Source organism: Podarcis tiliguerta, assembly GCF_965153285.1.
Source record: "Podarcis tiliguerta genome assembly, chromosome: 10".
NCBI lineage: Eukaryota > Metazoa > Chordata > Lepidosauria > Squamata > Lacertidae > Podarcis > Podarcis tiliguerta.
In genome coordinates this window covers 42,663,199-42,679,149 of record NC_139543.1, presented here as the reverse complement: position 1 = coordinate 42,679,149, position 15,951 = coordinate 42,663,199, and the positions used below count along the sequence as shown (strand labels likewise).

General features: G+C 38.2%; 1 protein-coding gene across 16 annotated transcripts in view; it reads right to left on the bottom strand.

The window, feature by feature from the left end:
• ATF7IP (activating transcription factor 7 interacting protein) overlaps positions 1-15,951 on the bottom strand; it is a 69,044-nt gene that overhangs the window by 30,125 nt on the left and 22,968 nt on the right. For 14 of the 16 annotated variants that reach the window (XR_014502306.1, XR_014502307.1, XR_014502308.1 and 11 more), the window contains exon 2: positions 2,883-3,973. Coding sequence is in view for 12 of the 16 variants with exons in the window: in XM_083400288.1 (XP_083256414.1) it covers positions 2,883-3,973 (1,091 nt within the window). In the remaining 4 variants the exon portion in view is untranslated. Of the gene's footprint in view, positions 1-2,882; positions 3,974-6,929; positions 7,465-15,227; positions 15,250-15,951 lie in introns of those variants that run through there. The other 2 variants (XM_083400281.1, XM_083400280.1) reach the window with 2 other exon arrangements.

Here is a 15,951-nt window from a genome sequence, read left to right as displayed (position 1 = left end):
TTCCTAATATACTGTTGACACAGACTATTAATTTGTTTGTACAAGCCAAAAATAGGATGATCAGTTGTAACAATGATACATTTATCATGGACAGATTATTTTCTGATACACGGTTAGAATGCCAGGACACTAACCAGAACTGCAACTCCTAAATAGTCAAAATGATCTGCCCTCAGATGCTCACAGAGCTCACCTTGTCCAGAATTATGAAGGATTTGTAATCCAGTATTTCAAAAGAAAATGCAAATAGGTGCTTCTGTTGTAGCTGCAGTTGGGCAACCCTCTGGTTTATTGGGGGATTGCAGAGAATAAAGCATCATGACAGCTTGAAGACAAATGGTGCAACCCTCAGCTGAATCCAACCAAACATATATGGAATACATTTGACTTATGGTATACTGATGATGGAAGTAGAGATGTTCTTACCTGCACCCACTGCATCCAAAGTGTCATTCATCTGATTTCTTCTAAATATAGTAAAACAGGTTGTAGAAGTACACTAACCCAGAAAGTAGGTCCAGATATGTCACTGGTTCACTGCTGAGATATTCCTCAAAGGCACTTCTTAACAGTTCCTCCACCGCTAAATGTGAAAAGGATCATGACCAAAACTGGGGTGATGTACTGAAAAGGCCCCAATTTTGGAATGCACTTCCAGGGCAGTGTTTGTTGACTTTTTGGCATGAGATGGAGAACCTTTTCCTGGACGAGGTGTTTTAGAACTTGCTGATTGCGTCTAAGACTTACTTACCTTGGCTACTTGGTTTTTTGCATGTGATTTTTGTTACATGTTAAATTGTTAGCTGCTCCGAATGCCTTTCAACTAGTGGAGCTCAAAAACAGACAGCTGTTTTATGTATAAAACTGCTAGGATTTTGTTCAAACTAGATGCCATGACATCAGGGCACCTGCTCATCACAGCTGTTTCTTTTAGTTTGTTTTTATTCTTTCCATTGGCTAGTTGCATCCAGTCATAAGACATAGTTCCAAGAGTTAAGGAAAATATCAGTGCCATTTTTTGGGAGAGGCATGTGACATTAATCTTTAAAAAGCAGTGGCCACTATTGCTGAAGAAGTCAACTTTACATCAAGGTTGTGGCCATCTCATTTACGTTTTGAAGCACTAAGTGGGAAGTGGCTGTGGCCTGAGGCATTCTTTGTGGAAATAATATCAAAGCAGACTGAACTACAGAGACCATTCTAGTTTCACTGATTGCAAAGTCTAGCTGTGATCCAAAATATCTCAACTATATTTGAAAATACTGACCATTTGTTCTTCTGGGCTTGTAAAGGTCTAGAGATTTTATACAGTAATTTCATACCAATCAGTGTCTCAGGATATAGAATTATGAGATACTGTCCTGCATTCCTCAAGTGTTTGATACTGTCCCCAACACAACATTTACATGACGTCTGTGGTCAAATTTATGTCCATACACTCCTCAGTATGCTGATGATACCCAACTGTATTTTCATCTTCTGCTCATCCCAGGGCAGCTACCTCCACTGTGAACCAGTGTCTAAACCCTGTAATGGTGAGTGAGGGTAAATGAAATAATATAAATCCAGATTAGGCAGAGAAGATGGGTGGTCCTCTTTATTTGAGGGAAGGTGAGTTCATACTAACTGCTAAAGCAATTTTGCTGCCTGCAGTGCACATCGAAGTTTGCTACTTGGTGTTCAGGCGGTGCTTGTTTTCGGAAGTCCTGCATATCAGCTTCAGGTAAGTCAATTCTACCCTCTTCCTCAATAATTGGTATCTGACCACTGTAATCCATTGAACCTCAAGAACTGACTCGTGAGCACCCTTGAAGATGATGAGTATCAGCAGATTGTATAGACCATAGCTACACAACTTTTGAATGATCTGCAGCACCTGTATTATGGCTTCAAAATTTATCAAGATGGTGGTGAAGTCTATAAAATACAACTTTGCATTGAATCCCTTTTCCTCAAAAGGGAAAGGAAATAACATATATAGCATGCTTCTAGACAGGGACTTTTTATCAGAAATAATGTGACTGCCCACACACTTCATGTTTCAGACTTTTCCCATAGGTATTCCACTATTCTCACTTGCACCGATAGACAGTCCTTGATGAAATATTTACGCTGTTTTCTGGCCTCTCTCCTCAACCACTACTTCCCTGTCCTCTGTTGCCTTTTCCTGTTATGGGTGCCTGTATAGTTCTGTACTTGTGTGCAAGCGTTTTCAAAAACATATCTAGCCCGCCACCTACTAGCTAAAACCTCACATATGTTGCAATCTTAAGAATATAGATCCCCAGAACTGGGGAGTGGAAATTCAGAATGAGATTTCTATAACTATATTGGATTTTGAAATTGCTCTTACATATGAAATTGTTTTATATGTTTTAATGTTGATGGCTTTATTGTTAAAATGCTTTCAGAAGATTTATAGGAAGTGATTCACAAATGAAACAAAATAGCTAGTAGACATTGAGTAGGGAAGGCGAAACTAGAACTAATAAAACCCAGTCCGACTGCATTCAAATATTCCATAAAGCCTATAACTTGTCAACAGCAACAAAATCAAGCTTCTTCTATTATCCATGTGTTGTAACTAGAAACCACAAGTAGTAACCAGTAGCATATGTCATACATGTTTAGGACAGCCTTCAGACGGGACTTGTTCCAGGTAAACCAGCAGTTTGCTCCGTAGAACTCTTAAAACCATCCTTTAATAATCTAGCATTAAAGCAATAGATAAAATTCATACTAAATTTAACATTAACTTGTCCACTGCTGAATAGCACATTCCCTTAAAAAAACAAGCAAGCAAATTTCCAAGAACATGGGCAGATAATTCAGAACAGTCTTGAAAAGACTTATTTTTTAAAGGAAGAAAAAATACCACTCACCTGAAGGGGTTGAATCATTCGGCATTATCACTTCAGCTTCTTTAACAGAACAGAGTTCCTCTTCATCTGAAAGTACCAAGAAAGCTTCTTTGGGCAAACTTTCGCTGCTTTCATGTTTGGCTAAAGAATTTGATGGGTTTTCTGCTTTATCTTCTGCATCAAAGTTAGGATTTTCTACAGGAAGCATAGTAGATTTGGGGAAACAACTTAATTCACCTGCTGGAGCCAGCTTTTCTAAAATTGGAATAATTTCCTCTGTTTCCATTGTGGCTGCATTTCCCAAAATGTTTTCTGCTGGTTCATTTTCTACAGCTTTTTGAGTGCTGGTCTCTAAAGGTTCTGCAGATTGAGTAGCTTCCTCCTTTGGATTTACATCTGTATCAATACTACTAGATATTGCTTCCTCATCAATGTTCTCTTTTACAAGGGTTTCCTTGGTACTCTTTTCTTCTTCCATAGGTGTATCAGGAGCAAGAGCTGACTCATTTGTTTCTACTGGTTCTACTGAGCTGTCATTAATATCACAGCTTACTTTGCTTTCCTCTTCAGGCTCGCTTGGTGTGGCTTTCTGGTCCAAAACGTCTTTTATACAATTATCTTTGTGGTCCAAATCATCATTGACTTTGACTTCGTCCTGCAAGTCATTATCAATATTACAGTCAAGCACCTGATTTTCCGGTTCAGAGCCTGGAGCAGTGCTAGCATCCTCATGTTCTTGCTCAGAAACAATGCTCTCAGGGGTCAGGGTTTCAAGTTTAGGAGTCAGGTCACTAACCGGGTTCTCTTTCACATCTGGGCTTTTGGCATCCGTGAGTTCTTCAGAGTCCATTTTTTGTCCTTCGGAGTCAAGGCATAAATCTTCTATGCCATTCACTTCTTTGCCCTCAGTACATTCAGAAATGAGTAACGGGGAATTAAGATCTGAATCCCCGTTTTCATGTTTCCCATTTAACAACTTGACATCTGTGGTTTTCAGAAGTTCCTCCTTTACCTTATAGACACTCTCAAGCTGCTGCCTGTCACTTGCTCTCATGGTTTTGCGGGCCTTAAAAATCTTTCTTTGACGTTCTTCATTGTTTTCCATCTTGATTCTGTAAAGGTATACATTTTTAAGAAAAATGAATGAATGCAACACACACACACGCAAACACACTTTACAAATATCACATTGTTTCATTTTTCTGGCTTTGGTGTGGTTGGTACATCAAGAGCACTGGCATACATTTATTGTTATTGCAAAAAAAGTCTGTATATTCATGCACTTATAAAAACAAAACATTACAAACACTACACTTCTCACTGTAAAAGGAACAAGCGTTTTACACATGTTCCCTTCACATCAACATCCTTTGTGGATGTTGTGACACAGAAGATCATAAATTGTGTAAATTATGAATATTGAATATGGGTCTTCGGTTTCCTTATGTATGTGAATCCTGCTGTCCTTCATATAGGAAAGAATCATACAGAAATCTTTAATTTCCCAACTGTTCTTCTAAAGCAAATACACTCACACACATATACAAAATGCATGAGGCTGCATGACTAAAAGCTTTGAAATATGTTCCCAAGGTAATGTTCCCAAGGTAATAAATAGTAAATTTAAAACCATATTTTAAAAAATTAAATTGTAACAGAGTAATTTGTCACAGCAAAATGCATCTTTTCCCAGGAAATATGTTTTAAGCAAAAAAATGGGAACTAGATTAAACATGATGATTTGAAATGTGCCCTTTCCTTGGTGTTTTATTTACCATCTTGACTTAAAAAATTACCCACAAAGGTCAGTACACAAATATGGTTAATTATTCTATAAGCCTCAGTATGAAAAATATATAATTAACATGTTTCCCCCCCTAATTTGCTCTTTTGCAGAACATAACTTCTGAAGTAGTCAGATAAATGTAGGCTTGGTTCACACATCACATCACCATTCTGAAATTGTGCTTTATAGAACAAACCATGTTACAGCCAAGCCACAGATGGTCAAAGAAACTATGGTTTGCCTTGTCATACTCTGCTCTCCTTCCATCCCACCTACTTCCTGCCTTTAGCTATCTCTCCACCCAACTTCCCTGACCCGTTTGTGGTGCTTAACAGCTGATACAGCCTCACCACATCACCATTTCTCCTCCATGGATTGTCTGTGAAAGCAAGGGTATGGGAAACTTGATTTTCTGCAACTCTCATCAAACAGTTGCTTTCCCCACCTACTCCTCCAAGAAAGAAGTGCTCATGCTCCTTTCCTTCTAGTCTTTTCCTCTGTAATCACACTTCTTATTTTTCGTCTCTCAACCAACCACCAGTTGTTACCATGAATTCATTCTGTTTAGTTAGGATCACCTACGTTGGAATTACCAGATTTCTCTGCTGTCAGCAGGGTTGAAAGGCTGCTTAATACAAACTTAATACAAACTAAGTAGTTTCACCAGTTTGCTATAGTGACTGTAATGGCACAGAACATCATTTTCAACTTCCCCCCAGATTTGACACCCATTCTTGGGTTTCTGCATTTTATTTTTGTGTGTCACTATCAATAATTATGGCTATTTTGAGCTGTGCTACTTGGAGAAAGTCATTTGTTTTTAAGACAGCACTTCATCACCACATTAATTTGCCAACCAAAGCCAATCAATCAATCAATCAATCAATCACCCATCAGTCGAAATATCTCCAAAGCTATAGTTCAAAGAAGTTCCATTTAAGTTTTCAATTCCCTCTCAAGCCGCAGAAGCAAATCGAAGCAGGAATGGAACAGAGTTGGGTTCAGCAAAGGGAAATTATTATATCAGCCAGTGATGTCATCCTTGGGAAATGTAAAATAAGAGTTGCTGAGAGCAGTTACATTTTCCAGAAACTCTTCCCTAGTCTCTACATTGCTTGGTGGGTGATTTGGACATGCCAATGAAACAAACCACACTTAAATCAGTTAAGGAGGTGCCAAAGCTCACATGCAATACTGGACCATAATTAAAGTCAGTAAAACTGCAACAAACCATGGTTTATTTTCCACACACAAACCATTGTTAACAAAGCATCATTATGGTACCAAACTGAGTTCACACGGAACACTAATAGGTTTTTTATTCTAACTTTTATTTAAACTGTGGTCTAATGTGATGTGCAAAACAGACCTTGGGAGGGGATGTTTTTTAAAAATGGTTTTGTCTGCGCAAAACTCCTAAAACCATTTAGTTGAACATGCACCAAATTGCTCATCTTGTAATTCTGCCACAATTTTTTAAAAAAGAAACTCACATTTGCCAAATGGTTCCAAACGAACAAACATTGAAACAAGTATTGTAAACTGATATTGCATTCTCCCACCACAACTTGCCAACTTGTTATTTATGTAACAAAAACTGTTATACATACATAACTTTCCTAACAGAATGAATGTATAGAAGCTGATTTTCATTATGCAGGATGAGTTAACAAATTCAACAGTTAAAAGGTTTCCTGAAGAACATTATTGAAGTTCTGTCTGGCTGCCTTAAACCTATTTAAATTTGCATTTATCATTAAGATATTTATCATTAAGATATTTTGACTGTCACACAAAAGTATTTAAGCCTTATCATGACAGCCATATTATGTGACCTGCAACTGATAATCATAGAAGCTAAAACACTTAACAAAATAATTGTAATTTTATCTTTATTTTGTCATTCACTTATTTACGCAGAAATTTCTCTATATTGCCAAGGATCCAGATCTTTGTTGAAGGTATGCAACCCTGTCCATTATGCAATGTTTAAGTAATAAGACAACAAATGAAAGATGGCTTGCTAAGCTACCTATATATCATATGCAGTAAAGACAGGTTTTACAGTACAATTTCAATCGACATCCACAAGGGTGCACACTGTACCACTTAATAGAACTCAGAGTACTGAAGGAAATAGGACACACAAAGCTGTTGGGGATTTAGATCACACAGAGCACTTGAGATAATTTGACCATATTCGTGCAAGCCAATCAGCGGTTCTCTTTCATATGTTTTCTGGTTCTAGGAAGAACAGAGGAATGGTAAAATTGTTTTCTTACCTGAAAATAGGTGTATATTCATTTGATTCTGGGAGATCATACTCATCTTATTCAGTGGGTAACAACTTCCATACTTTAAGCCTCTTCAAAAATGGTGTTATGATTCACAAGACCAAGTTCATAAGAAAGTTAAGCTAATTTCTGCATGTACACAAGGCAGTAGTATCTAAAAATATACTGCACTGTGAGAGTTTTGATCTCTTCTGGTGTAAGCGAGGATTCTCAAACTGCCCCAGAGACAACTGGTATTTTAATGAAGTTTATGTTCCAGTGCTGTTTGGTTTGATTCAATGCATCCAAACACACCTCTTATGGATATGCCCTTATTGGTTGTGTGCCAAATAAAGAAGTATCACAGGAGAATTCAACAGCTTTCCTTCAAGAAAATGATGTTTTACAGTACAGCGCCTAATGCTCACTTTAGAAAAGTATACAAATGCATAAATAGTAGTGAATAGTACTGTTGTATCTAAACACCACACATTCTCCTTCCATAAGAAGTCACAGTAATATGCTAAACATTCTATCCTTTTGTATAAAATCACCGCAACCACAAAAGATTCCTCAAGTCATTGTCCCCCCCCCCCCTAGTAATAAGCTACCCCATGTTGTAGTTGCAAATGCTTATATGGTAAAAGGAGTGTACCACTGGATCTTAAAATGATACCCAAAAGGATCCTTGCTCTACCAATGAGGTAGTTTTCCTTCCCCCCCCCACCCCCCCCCATGTTTTTCCCTTAAGTGAGATCACTGCTGCATGGCAACAAAGAAAGTATTAGCATAGCTGCTGTGGATTAGCCCATAATCGTAAACTCATGTGAGCAGCTCTTGAGTAGCTGAAAAGGTTAGCCAATCAGCTGCTAGTATTTTGGGTTTTGCCTGGCAACAGGGGGGGAGACTGTAAAAGGATTCTCAAAAGGCAGCAACATAAGCTAGAATACAAAATGACTGCATACAGTGGTTCTCTACATAATATAAGTACTCTAGAACAGCACAGCCATTGCATTCGCAAAAGCATAGTGTTTGTCCAAAGCACTAATAGAATCTCTACAAGAATAAAATTATATAATCATGGTAACCCTGCAACTTATTACTCCATATAATCTAGACAAGCAAAACTGACTTGCATGTAGTAATGTCTGCAAAGAAATTAAGGACAGTCATTGGCCAGTGTATCTAGTTCTAGATAAAGGGTCGTAGATTCCAGCCTTGCAAAAACAGAGTACCGAACAAAATGTTCCTTTTCTAGAATCTGGCTGGAACATTTCCAAATTACCTATTAAAATTCAACTTTATGCATACCACACAAAGAAGATCTGGGAGCGTGTTGAGTGTCATATGGAAGAATCAGTGTTCTAGAATAATTTTCATTTTCATATTTAATTTCATCACATTCTGTAAATACATTACTTTTTCATCAAAAATGCAATATATATATATTTATATTTAATAAGCTTGATTTGAGCTATTAAAATTATGTATAAATTTACAAAAAAGAACAAATATAAATTTACATGCCACAAATGTTCTCTACTACATTAAATAAAAATGAAGTATATCTCTTTGAAAAAGAAAAGCATGCATGTCGCCAACAAAGAGGAATTATGTCTAATTGCAAGTTAGCGCTTATGTATCTTATTTCTACCTCCTAAGCATTTAATTAAGATTGGGCTGTTTAAGCTATTGTACACAGAAAACTATTTTCTCCTTTACACAATATTCAGCATTCCAAAAGAACATTAACGAGGAAAAAAATAAATAATAGTAATAATAGTAATAGCACTCCTCCTCCCCCTTGTTCTTTGAGACCTTGTAATTTCTGAAACATACCCAAGAGGGAGCCAGCTGTAGCCACACTCTTAGTTTGTGTGATCTTCACACAGGGAAAATAAATCGGCAGCTTGCTTCATTGTTACCGAGTTCTCTCCCCCGTATAATTTTACCTTACCCGATTGGCTTGAGGAAGCAGATACTCAACTACCAATCAGGAGTATGCACTCTCATATCTGCCCAGCAACAAGAAAAAGATGTTACTACTGAACATTTAGATAATTTCTTATTTTCAGACAATAACTGCTGAATAATTAGAAAACTTTAAATGCATAATCCTTTCAAATGTTTTTGTTAAAGGAGTCAGAAGATTAACCACCACATTTAACTGACATTTTAAGCATAAGGCTTAAAAATGGTTGCTTACAAAAATATACAGGAAAATATGGAACTGGAGGTTTTCACTGCAATTGATTTAGAAATGGTGAGAAACAAGTAGCCTAGCCCAGAGTTGAACTTACGTATGTTTTGTATAACTCAGACGTGCAACCTGCACATTCCCCTACAGTGAAGGAGACATGAGAACATTTCATTCAACAGAAAAACAAAAGAAAAAGAAGTCCAGAAGACAAGCAAACCATTTACACTTCATTTTACCTCAAAATTCAATACCAAAGTTTTGAAATTCTCAAATCTACAGGTGTTTTCAGACAACAGTTGTCTCCCCTAGCAGTTACCCATATGCAAGTTAGTCTACATTCTATACAACACACTACTACAGTGGTACCTCGGTTTTTGAATGTAATCCGTTCTGGAAGACCATTCTACTTTCAAAACATTCGCAAACCAAAGCATTTACTTCTGGAAAACTCAATACAGAAGCCGTGTGGCACATTCAATTTCCAAAGACATTCAAAAACCAAGGTACCACTGTACTTCTTACTTCATCAGAAGCAACAGCTTTATCAGGCTGAAACAGAAAATGGAACACTGCCTCTAAAGTAAAATACCACAAAATAGCATGTGCAAAACTATTTTCACACAAACATGCAGACATCAGCTCCTAGAGCTAAAAGAGGAATGGTAATACATGGCTTTTAATATGAAAACAAGTCTCTGGTAGGTTTTCAGTTCCTAATGAAGATATATACTCATTTTAAAGAAGCAAGTTAATATTTACTTAAGTGATACTTAAAGTTATGCAATACTTAACATTACCAATGTCTTGCAAAAGATGGTAATGTGCCAAAAGGGAAAACCAACTATTATGTACTCGTACATCTTTTACCGATTTCTTCCATTCATGTCCTATAAACTGAGTTGATGCAAGTGTGACCTTTATATTTTGGTACTGAATATTTAAACTCACAATAGTCTGGTGTTATCTTTAGTAGCCCTTTGAGGTCACTAATAAAATTTCATGGGAAAGCAGAAGAGAAAGGATGTGCAAAAAACACGGAGATTCAACATTAAGAAACTAGTATTTATAAAGAACCATACAGTAACGATAATTTAAATATTCTAGTGTGTAGAGACTTTAATGTTCATGATAGAAAAAGGCAATTTGAAAACCTTGCCCAACGTGTAGCCAATTGATTTCTCAGAAACATCTTACTTGCATACTTCTTTTTTCTTAGGAGATTTCCTTTCCTCAAGGAAATGAAATGCATCTGTTTGCGCATGCACAGTCAAAAACTGAGGTCACTGCCAACCTCCCACCAAAGTCATAAATGTGGGAAGTAGGCAGGACTACAAGTTCAGGCAGCGTGACAAATTAAAGCCTAGTTACAATGCTGAGTTAGCTTTTCTCCCTGGTTTCTTACTTGCCTACATTAAAAAGTATAGTATGTTTTGCATGTGTAAATAATATACTCTAATAGCGAGCCCCCTGAAGCCATGTTGTTATCTTATCAGCAAGCCGAGCAAGTAAACTTGACTCGTCTGATGTCAGACGACTGGACTGAAGATTTGCATAGTCACGCTGGTTGGCTCCTGAAGATCAGTTTGTAAAAGCCCATGAATACCAGAGGCTGAGAATCAGCAGGAAGCACAGAAGATCTGCCTGGCAACAAGGCTAAAAATAGAATCAGTACGAAGCACTGTAACAGTATGAAACTAGGAACAGAGCACAACTCAAGCCTTCCTGCCTCTATATGCAAAGTTATACAAATAGAGGGGCATACTCTTCACCAAAGATTAACCCCTAATGCTCTCTAAATAGCATAGGCAGATCAGCATATATATCATGCATGCACAGCAACCTTTTGTGCACAGTTTTCACAAATGTACTGAACATTTATTCTCCCATCATATTTTGTTTTTTTAGAATTAAGGAAATACTTCCCAAATATCAGGTATGCAATTTTTGTAATTTTAGAAAATTATGCCAATTCCGTTTGCACATGTAAAGAACTATTCCAATTGTTTTCATTCACCAGGAACCAATATTAGAAGGGTAACTACCTGTTAATAGTCATGTTAATATGTCATCTTTGTATCATGTGTTTGAAATTAGCCAGGTGCCAGGAGCATTTTGCACCTGACTATCGGCTACTTGTGACCACTACTTGCGACCACAACTGAAGATGCCTCAGTGCTAGGGTGGTGCCTGACATCACCATCTGGAGGCGCATGCCTGGGGACCACTGGCATAGCTGTCAACCGTCCCTTATTTGGTGGGAAACTCCCTTATCCCAGCGCCGTGTCCCGCTGCTGTCCCTTAAATTTCCCAGGTTTCAAAGGAAGCAGCTCCTCTCCCTCCCTGCCTGCCGGCCAGGGAGGAGGGAGGCTCCAACTGTGTTGCTTGGCTGCGTTGCTCACCCAATAAGGAGTCTAAGAACGACTGGGGGGGTGGAGCTTGCATGCCTTGTGCCGATCAAATCGGCCACGTTGCCTGGGGCCTCGCCTTTGCTCAGCGCTTCCCAGCGCAGAGGTGACGGTGGTTTTCCTTGCTGCATCCCCTCTACCGGGTTGCTGCATTGTGGGAACCACCGCTTGAGGCTTCGTTTGGCTGCTGGCGGGGCTTTCTGCCTTTGGCTCGGAGGGGCTCAGAAGTCGAACATACCTGTGACCAGAAAATCCCTTATTTTGGCTGCTGATCCCTTATTTTTGAGGCTGCTGGTCCCTTATTTTCAAATCTGTAAGTTGACAGCTATGACCATTGGATCTTGACTGTTTTCACACACTAATACCACATTCTGAAGAATTACATCAGTTATATTTTTACCTGCACAAGTAGAATGAACTTCAGGAACCGAAATGCTTTTTCTGTGCAGCCTGAAGCTTATCTTCAGCTTATCTTCAGTAGCTTATCTTCACTTCACTCCTCCAGTCTTGGGGTTGGGATATCTCAATCCAATGGCTCTCCAAGATCATTAGCAGTCTGGAGATCTGCTGGGGAATCCTGAACTCCCTGCTGCTCTTTCTGAGGTGCCCTCAGGTTTGAGGTATGAACAGCACTGAATCCTAACCAACCAGGAGAAAGAGGCAGCCCCCCGCCAGGGTAAAGGCAGAGGCAAATCACCAGATTTGCCAGTATGAGGGTACTTTTTAATTACACATTTCTTGGATATGAACATTATTGTACTTTCTTAGATAACTGCTTATTTAATTAATTATTTGCTTGTGTTTTACACCAAGCTCTCAAAATACTCATGAGGTTTGCGTACATGAAACAATATGAACAGTAGCTTTCTTTTAAAACATGGATTTACTGTTTGTGTATCTGCACAAACAATGGAAATGCTGACCTTGTGGTGAAACATTAAGAGTTTTAACTGGAATTCAAAGTCAACATGACACTACCATCAACTTCACTGGTGAGCAGGTGAGGAGTGAGATTAGCTACAGACAGGGAATGTTGCAATACCAACGTCCCTGCATTTACGTGTGCCCTACTGACACATGATTACGTATACACTTTATGCAATTTCACTTATGTGTGCAGGGCCCCCAGAACACAGCCCCCAAGTGGGGAGTCACCTGTAATGAGCGTTTGGATAGTGGAAAGTTTGAGATCTGTCAAACTGAGGAGAATCATTCATATGTTTCAGAAATTGGTGGAAGCAGAGGAGTTTGTACAAATGCTTCTTCCGGTAATTGGTGGTAACAGCTTGAATTCCAGCTTCCATGAGCAGAATTTCACTTAAAAAACAGTTTTTTGTGTGTGTTTTTTTACTCCCATGTGCCTCAATAGGACACTTCTGATGGCTCAGGGGCTCTCTGGAAAAGAATATGTGATGTGACATGGAGCGGTTACAGTAGAAAGGGTCAATCAGGAAGTCACTATCTGCTTGCCCACCACCACTTTTGGATCCAAGCTATCGTTAAAAGTAGGCTAAGTGAAAAGCATGCTTTTAGGATCCCATTGTTTTTATCTTTTTTAATTGTAGTAAGCTTGAACTATTTGTTGCAGCGGTAGTGGCACTGGTAACAAAATCAGACACAGGATATTATGATTTATATGTTAAGGTGGCTTCTGTAACTGTTTTGGCCCTGACAAAAGGCACTGTACATTACTTTTACAGTTTTAGTACCGAACTAAAATAAGCAGAAGAACAAATAATAATAATAGAGTTCGGAAAGAGGCCATTGCTGATTGGTAGAATTTATGTGTTGTATGCAAAAATCCATGGCGACTCCACTTAAAATAACTCCAGTAGCAGGTCTAGGAATGGCTTTCTCTCTGCCCGAGACCCTGAATAGCTGCCAATCACAAGTTTCCAGTTTTTCCAACCTAATGTCTTCTAGATGTTTTGGACATCAACTTCCATAATCTCTTACCACTGTCAATGCAGACAGGGGATGATGTAAATTTTAGTTTAAAGTATCTGGTGAGCACTAGATTGAGGGACCATAGACTACTAGACAGTACTGGGATAAATTCATCTTAAGGTAGCTTCATACAAACTTTCAATTCACTGAATTTTCAAGAAAGTCCAGAGCCTCTTAATTTACAAAAAAATGTACAAGGGTTTTCTCCTGTTCCACTATTTCAAATAATATTGCTCACATGCTTTAATTCACCACTTTCCTTGATATATTTTTTTTGCCTGGTGCTTGTATCATTTAGAGCCAATATTTACTTCCATAAGAATACACAATCATATTTAGCTCAGGCAGAAGGAAAGGTTTAACCTAGCAATAAATCTGCCTACAAAATGAGTGGTTCTGATGTGTAGATGTACAGAAGAAAAGAATATACTCTCAAAGCTTGACTGCTGCATAGCATGAACAGATTATGATGGCAGGATAATAGGCAATACTGAAAGAACATCCTCACAACTGGCTCAGGCAGCAAAGAATCATTTTTTTGCCCATTAAATGGATGGAATTACAAGTTTGCAGAAACGAACAACATTCTGAAACAAAACCAAGATTATTTCCATTTTAAAACAAATCAATATGATTTACCCATCTTTTTTGATGATGCAATTTACAATCTTAAGAAAGATTGATGACAGAGAATCCTGCCCAGACCAACACAACCAGGGACTGAAATGTTCAGGGGAGAGATGGAACCAACCGTGTTCATCAGATAGCTTAGCTCTGGTTCACCAAAACTGTTTGCAATACTTAACTTTAGCTTCTTTTTGCTACCACAATACAACAACTATTGTACAAAAAAGGCTCATCAGAGAACTCACAAATGTATCAGTGTTGAAAAGTAAACTAAAATTAGGTTCTAAAAAAAACTAATAATTGCTCATAGTAATAAGCTTTCAACTGAGCAGCCCACAAAGGAAGTATTGCTGCTGCAGTTAAGATGAGCAATCTGCACGAAGGGCCACAACCTATAACAGGTATATTGCCATAAGTAATTTACCTTTTACACTTGTTATTCTTCAACTAACATTTGGTTGCTTTTTAAAATGCAGGGGTGGGGGGGACTGCTCAAGTGTGAAAACAGTAACTAAACCCTTGAAAAAACTTTGACAGAGATAATAATCAACTTGGGCTGATTTTTTTAAAAAAATATTTTGAGGTCAAATTTCCAGCACTTCCCCATGCACTCCTGAGGGCTAGAAACATCAGGATAATCTGTGAATCTCATAATTTTCCTGAGAAGCTAAAGGCTGAACATAAGCTTTTTGAGAGGGAGGGTAGGATCAAAAGGTAGTCCATATTTTATCACCCATGCCTGTATGTCAATTCAGATACCATACCATTGCAGTCTCTTTTAGCATTTTTTCTTAAATATACACAACAACTCCCAATATTTACTATTATTTATGTTGAAGGAAACTACAATTTCCCGCCAAATGGACTTACACTAATAACAATGTGGATTAAAACAAACCCCCTTTTGACAGAACCACTAACTTGCTCAGACATCTTATTTTAGAACCATCAGTTCCACAATAATCTGTGACTCTCACAAACAACCCCAAAAGCCCACACATATTCTCCTACAACACAGCAGAGCATACAGCTTTTAAAATTCATGATTTTTTTAAAAAAATGTAGTAGGTTTGCAGTAAGATCTTGCCAGGGCCTGTGAAAATGTTATGAAGGAACTGGTTGTCTTACCTGGAGGCAGCTTGACATACATCAAGAGAACTTCCTCCTCAGCTCAGCAGCTTACATATCAAAACAGTAGAAGAACACTTCTAGGTCGGCCATCTTGAGAACAAACCTTATTTGTCTTCCCACAAGCAAAACATATTGAACTAAAACCTGACTACTGTGTGACCTTTCCTTTAGTCATCCACATCTGTGGAATAGCACATGCTGAGATTTTTATTTACACAATAAATGCTCCTAGAGGAATTGCATTAGCTCTTATAAAGCACATAGTCTGCAAATGCCAGCTGCAATGGAAAGTCTTCAGAATGAGCCTATTTGTACTGCTTGCTGCAGTGCTAGCAGTTGCCTGCCCAGAAGCGTGTGCAGTGCGATACCTCCCTTATGCCATGCAGAAGCAGAAAAAGATGCATATCAGAACTCAACAGAAAGCAGTACATTAAACCATATAGAGAAAAATCAGTGTCTGCATGCAAATCTTGCTTCTGGATTTATTACTCTTAATAAAACTAACATATCCTTAAACAATATACTATTATCTACTACAATTCTTCAGTCCAGGAAACAAGCTTGGGCATTAGACAAGGCAGAATCCATGACATAACCCAAAGCCAAGCCAGAGTGCAGTTATAAATGTACATATAAAGGGCCTTCGTTTTGTAAAACAACTGCTGCAGGATATTGCAAGGTAAAACATCCCCTGTCCTCCATGTCCAATGACTGGTTCTGA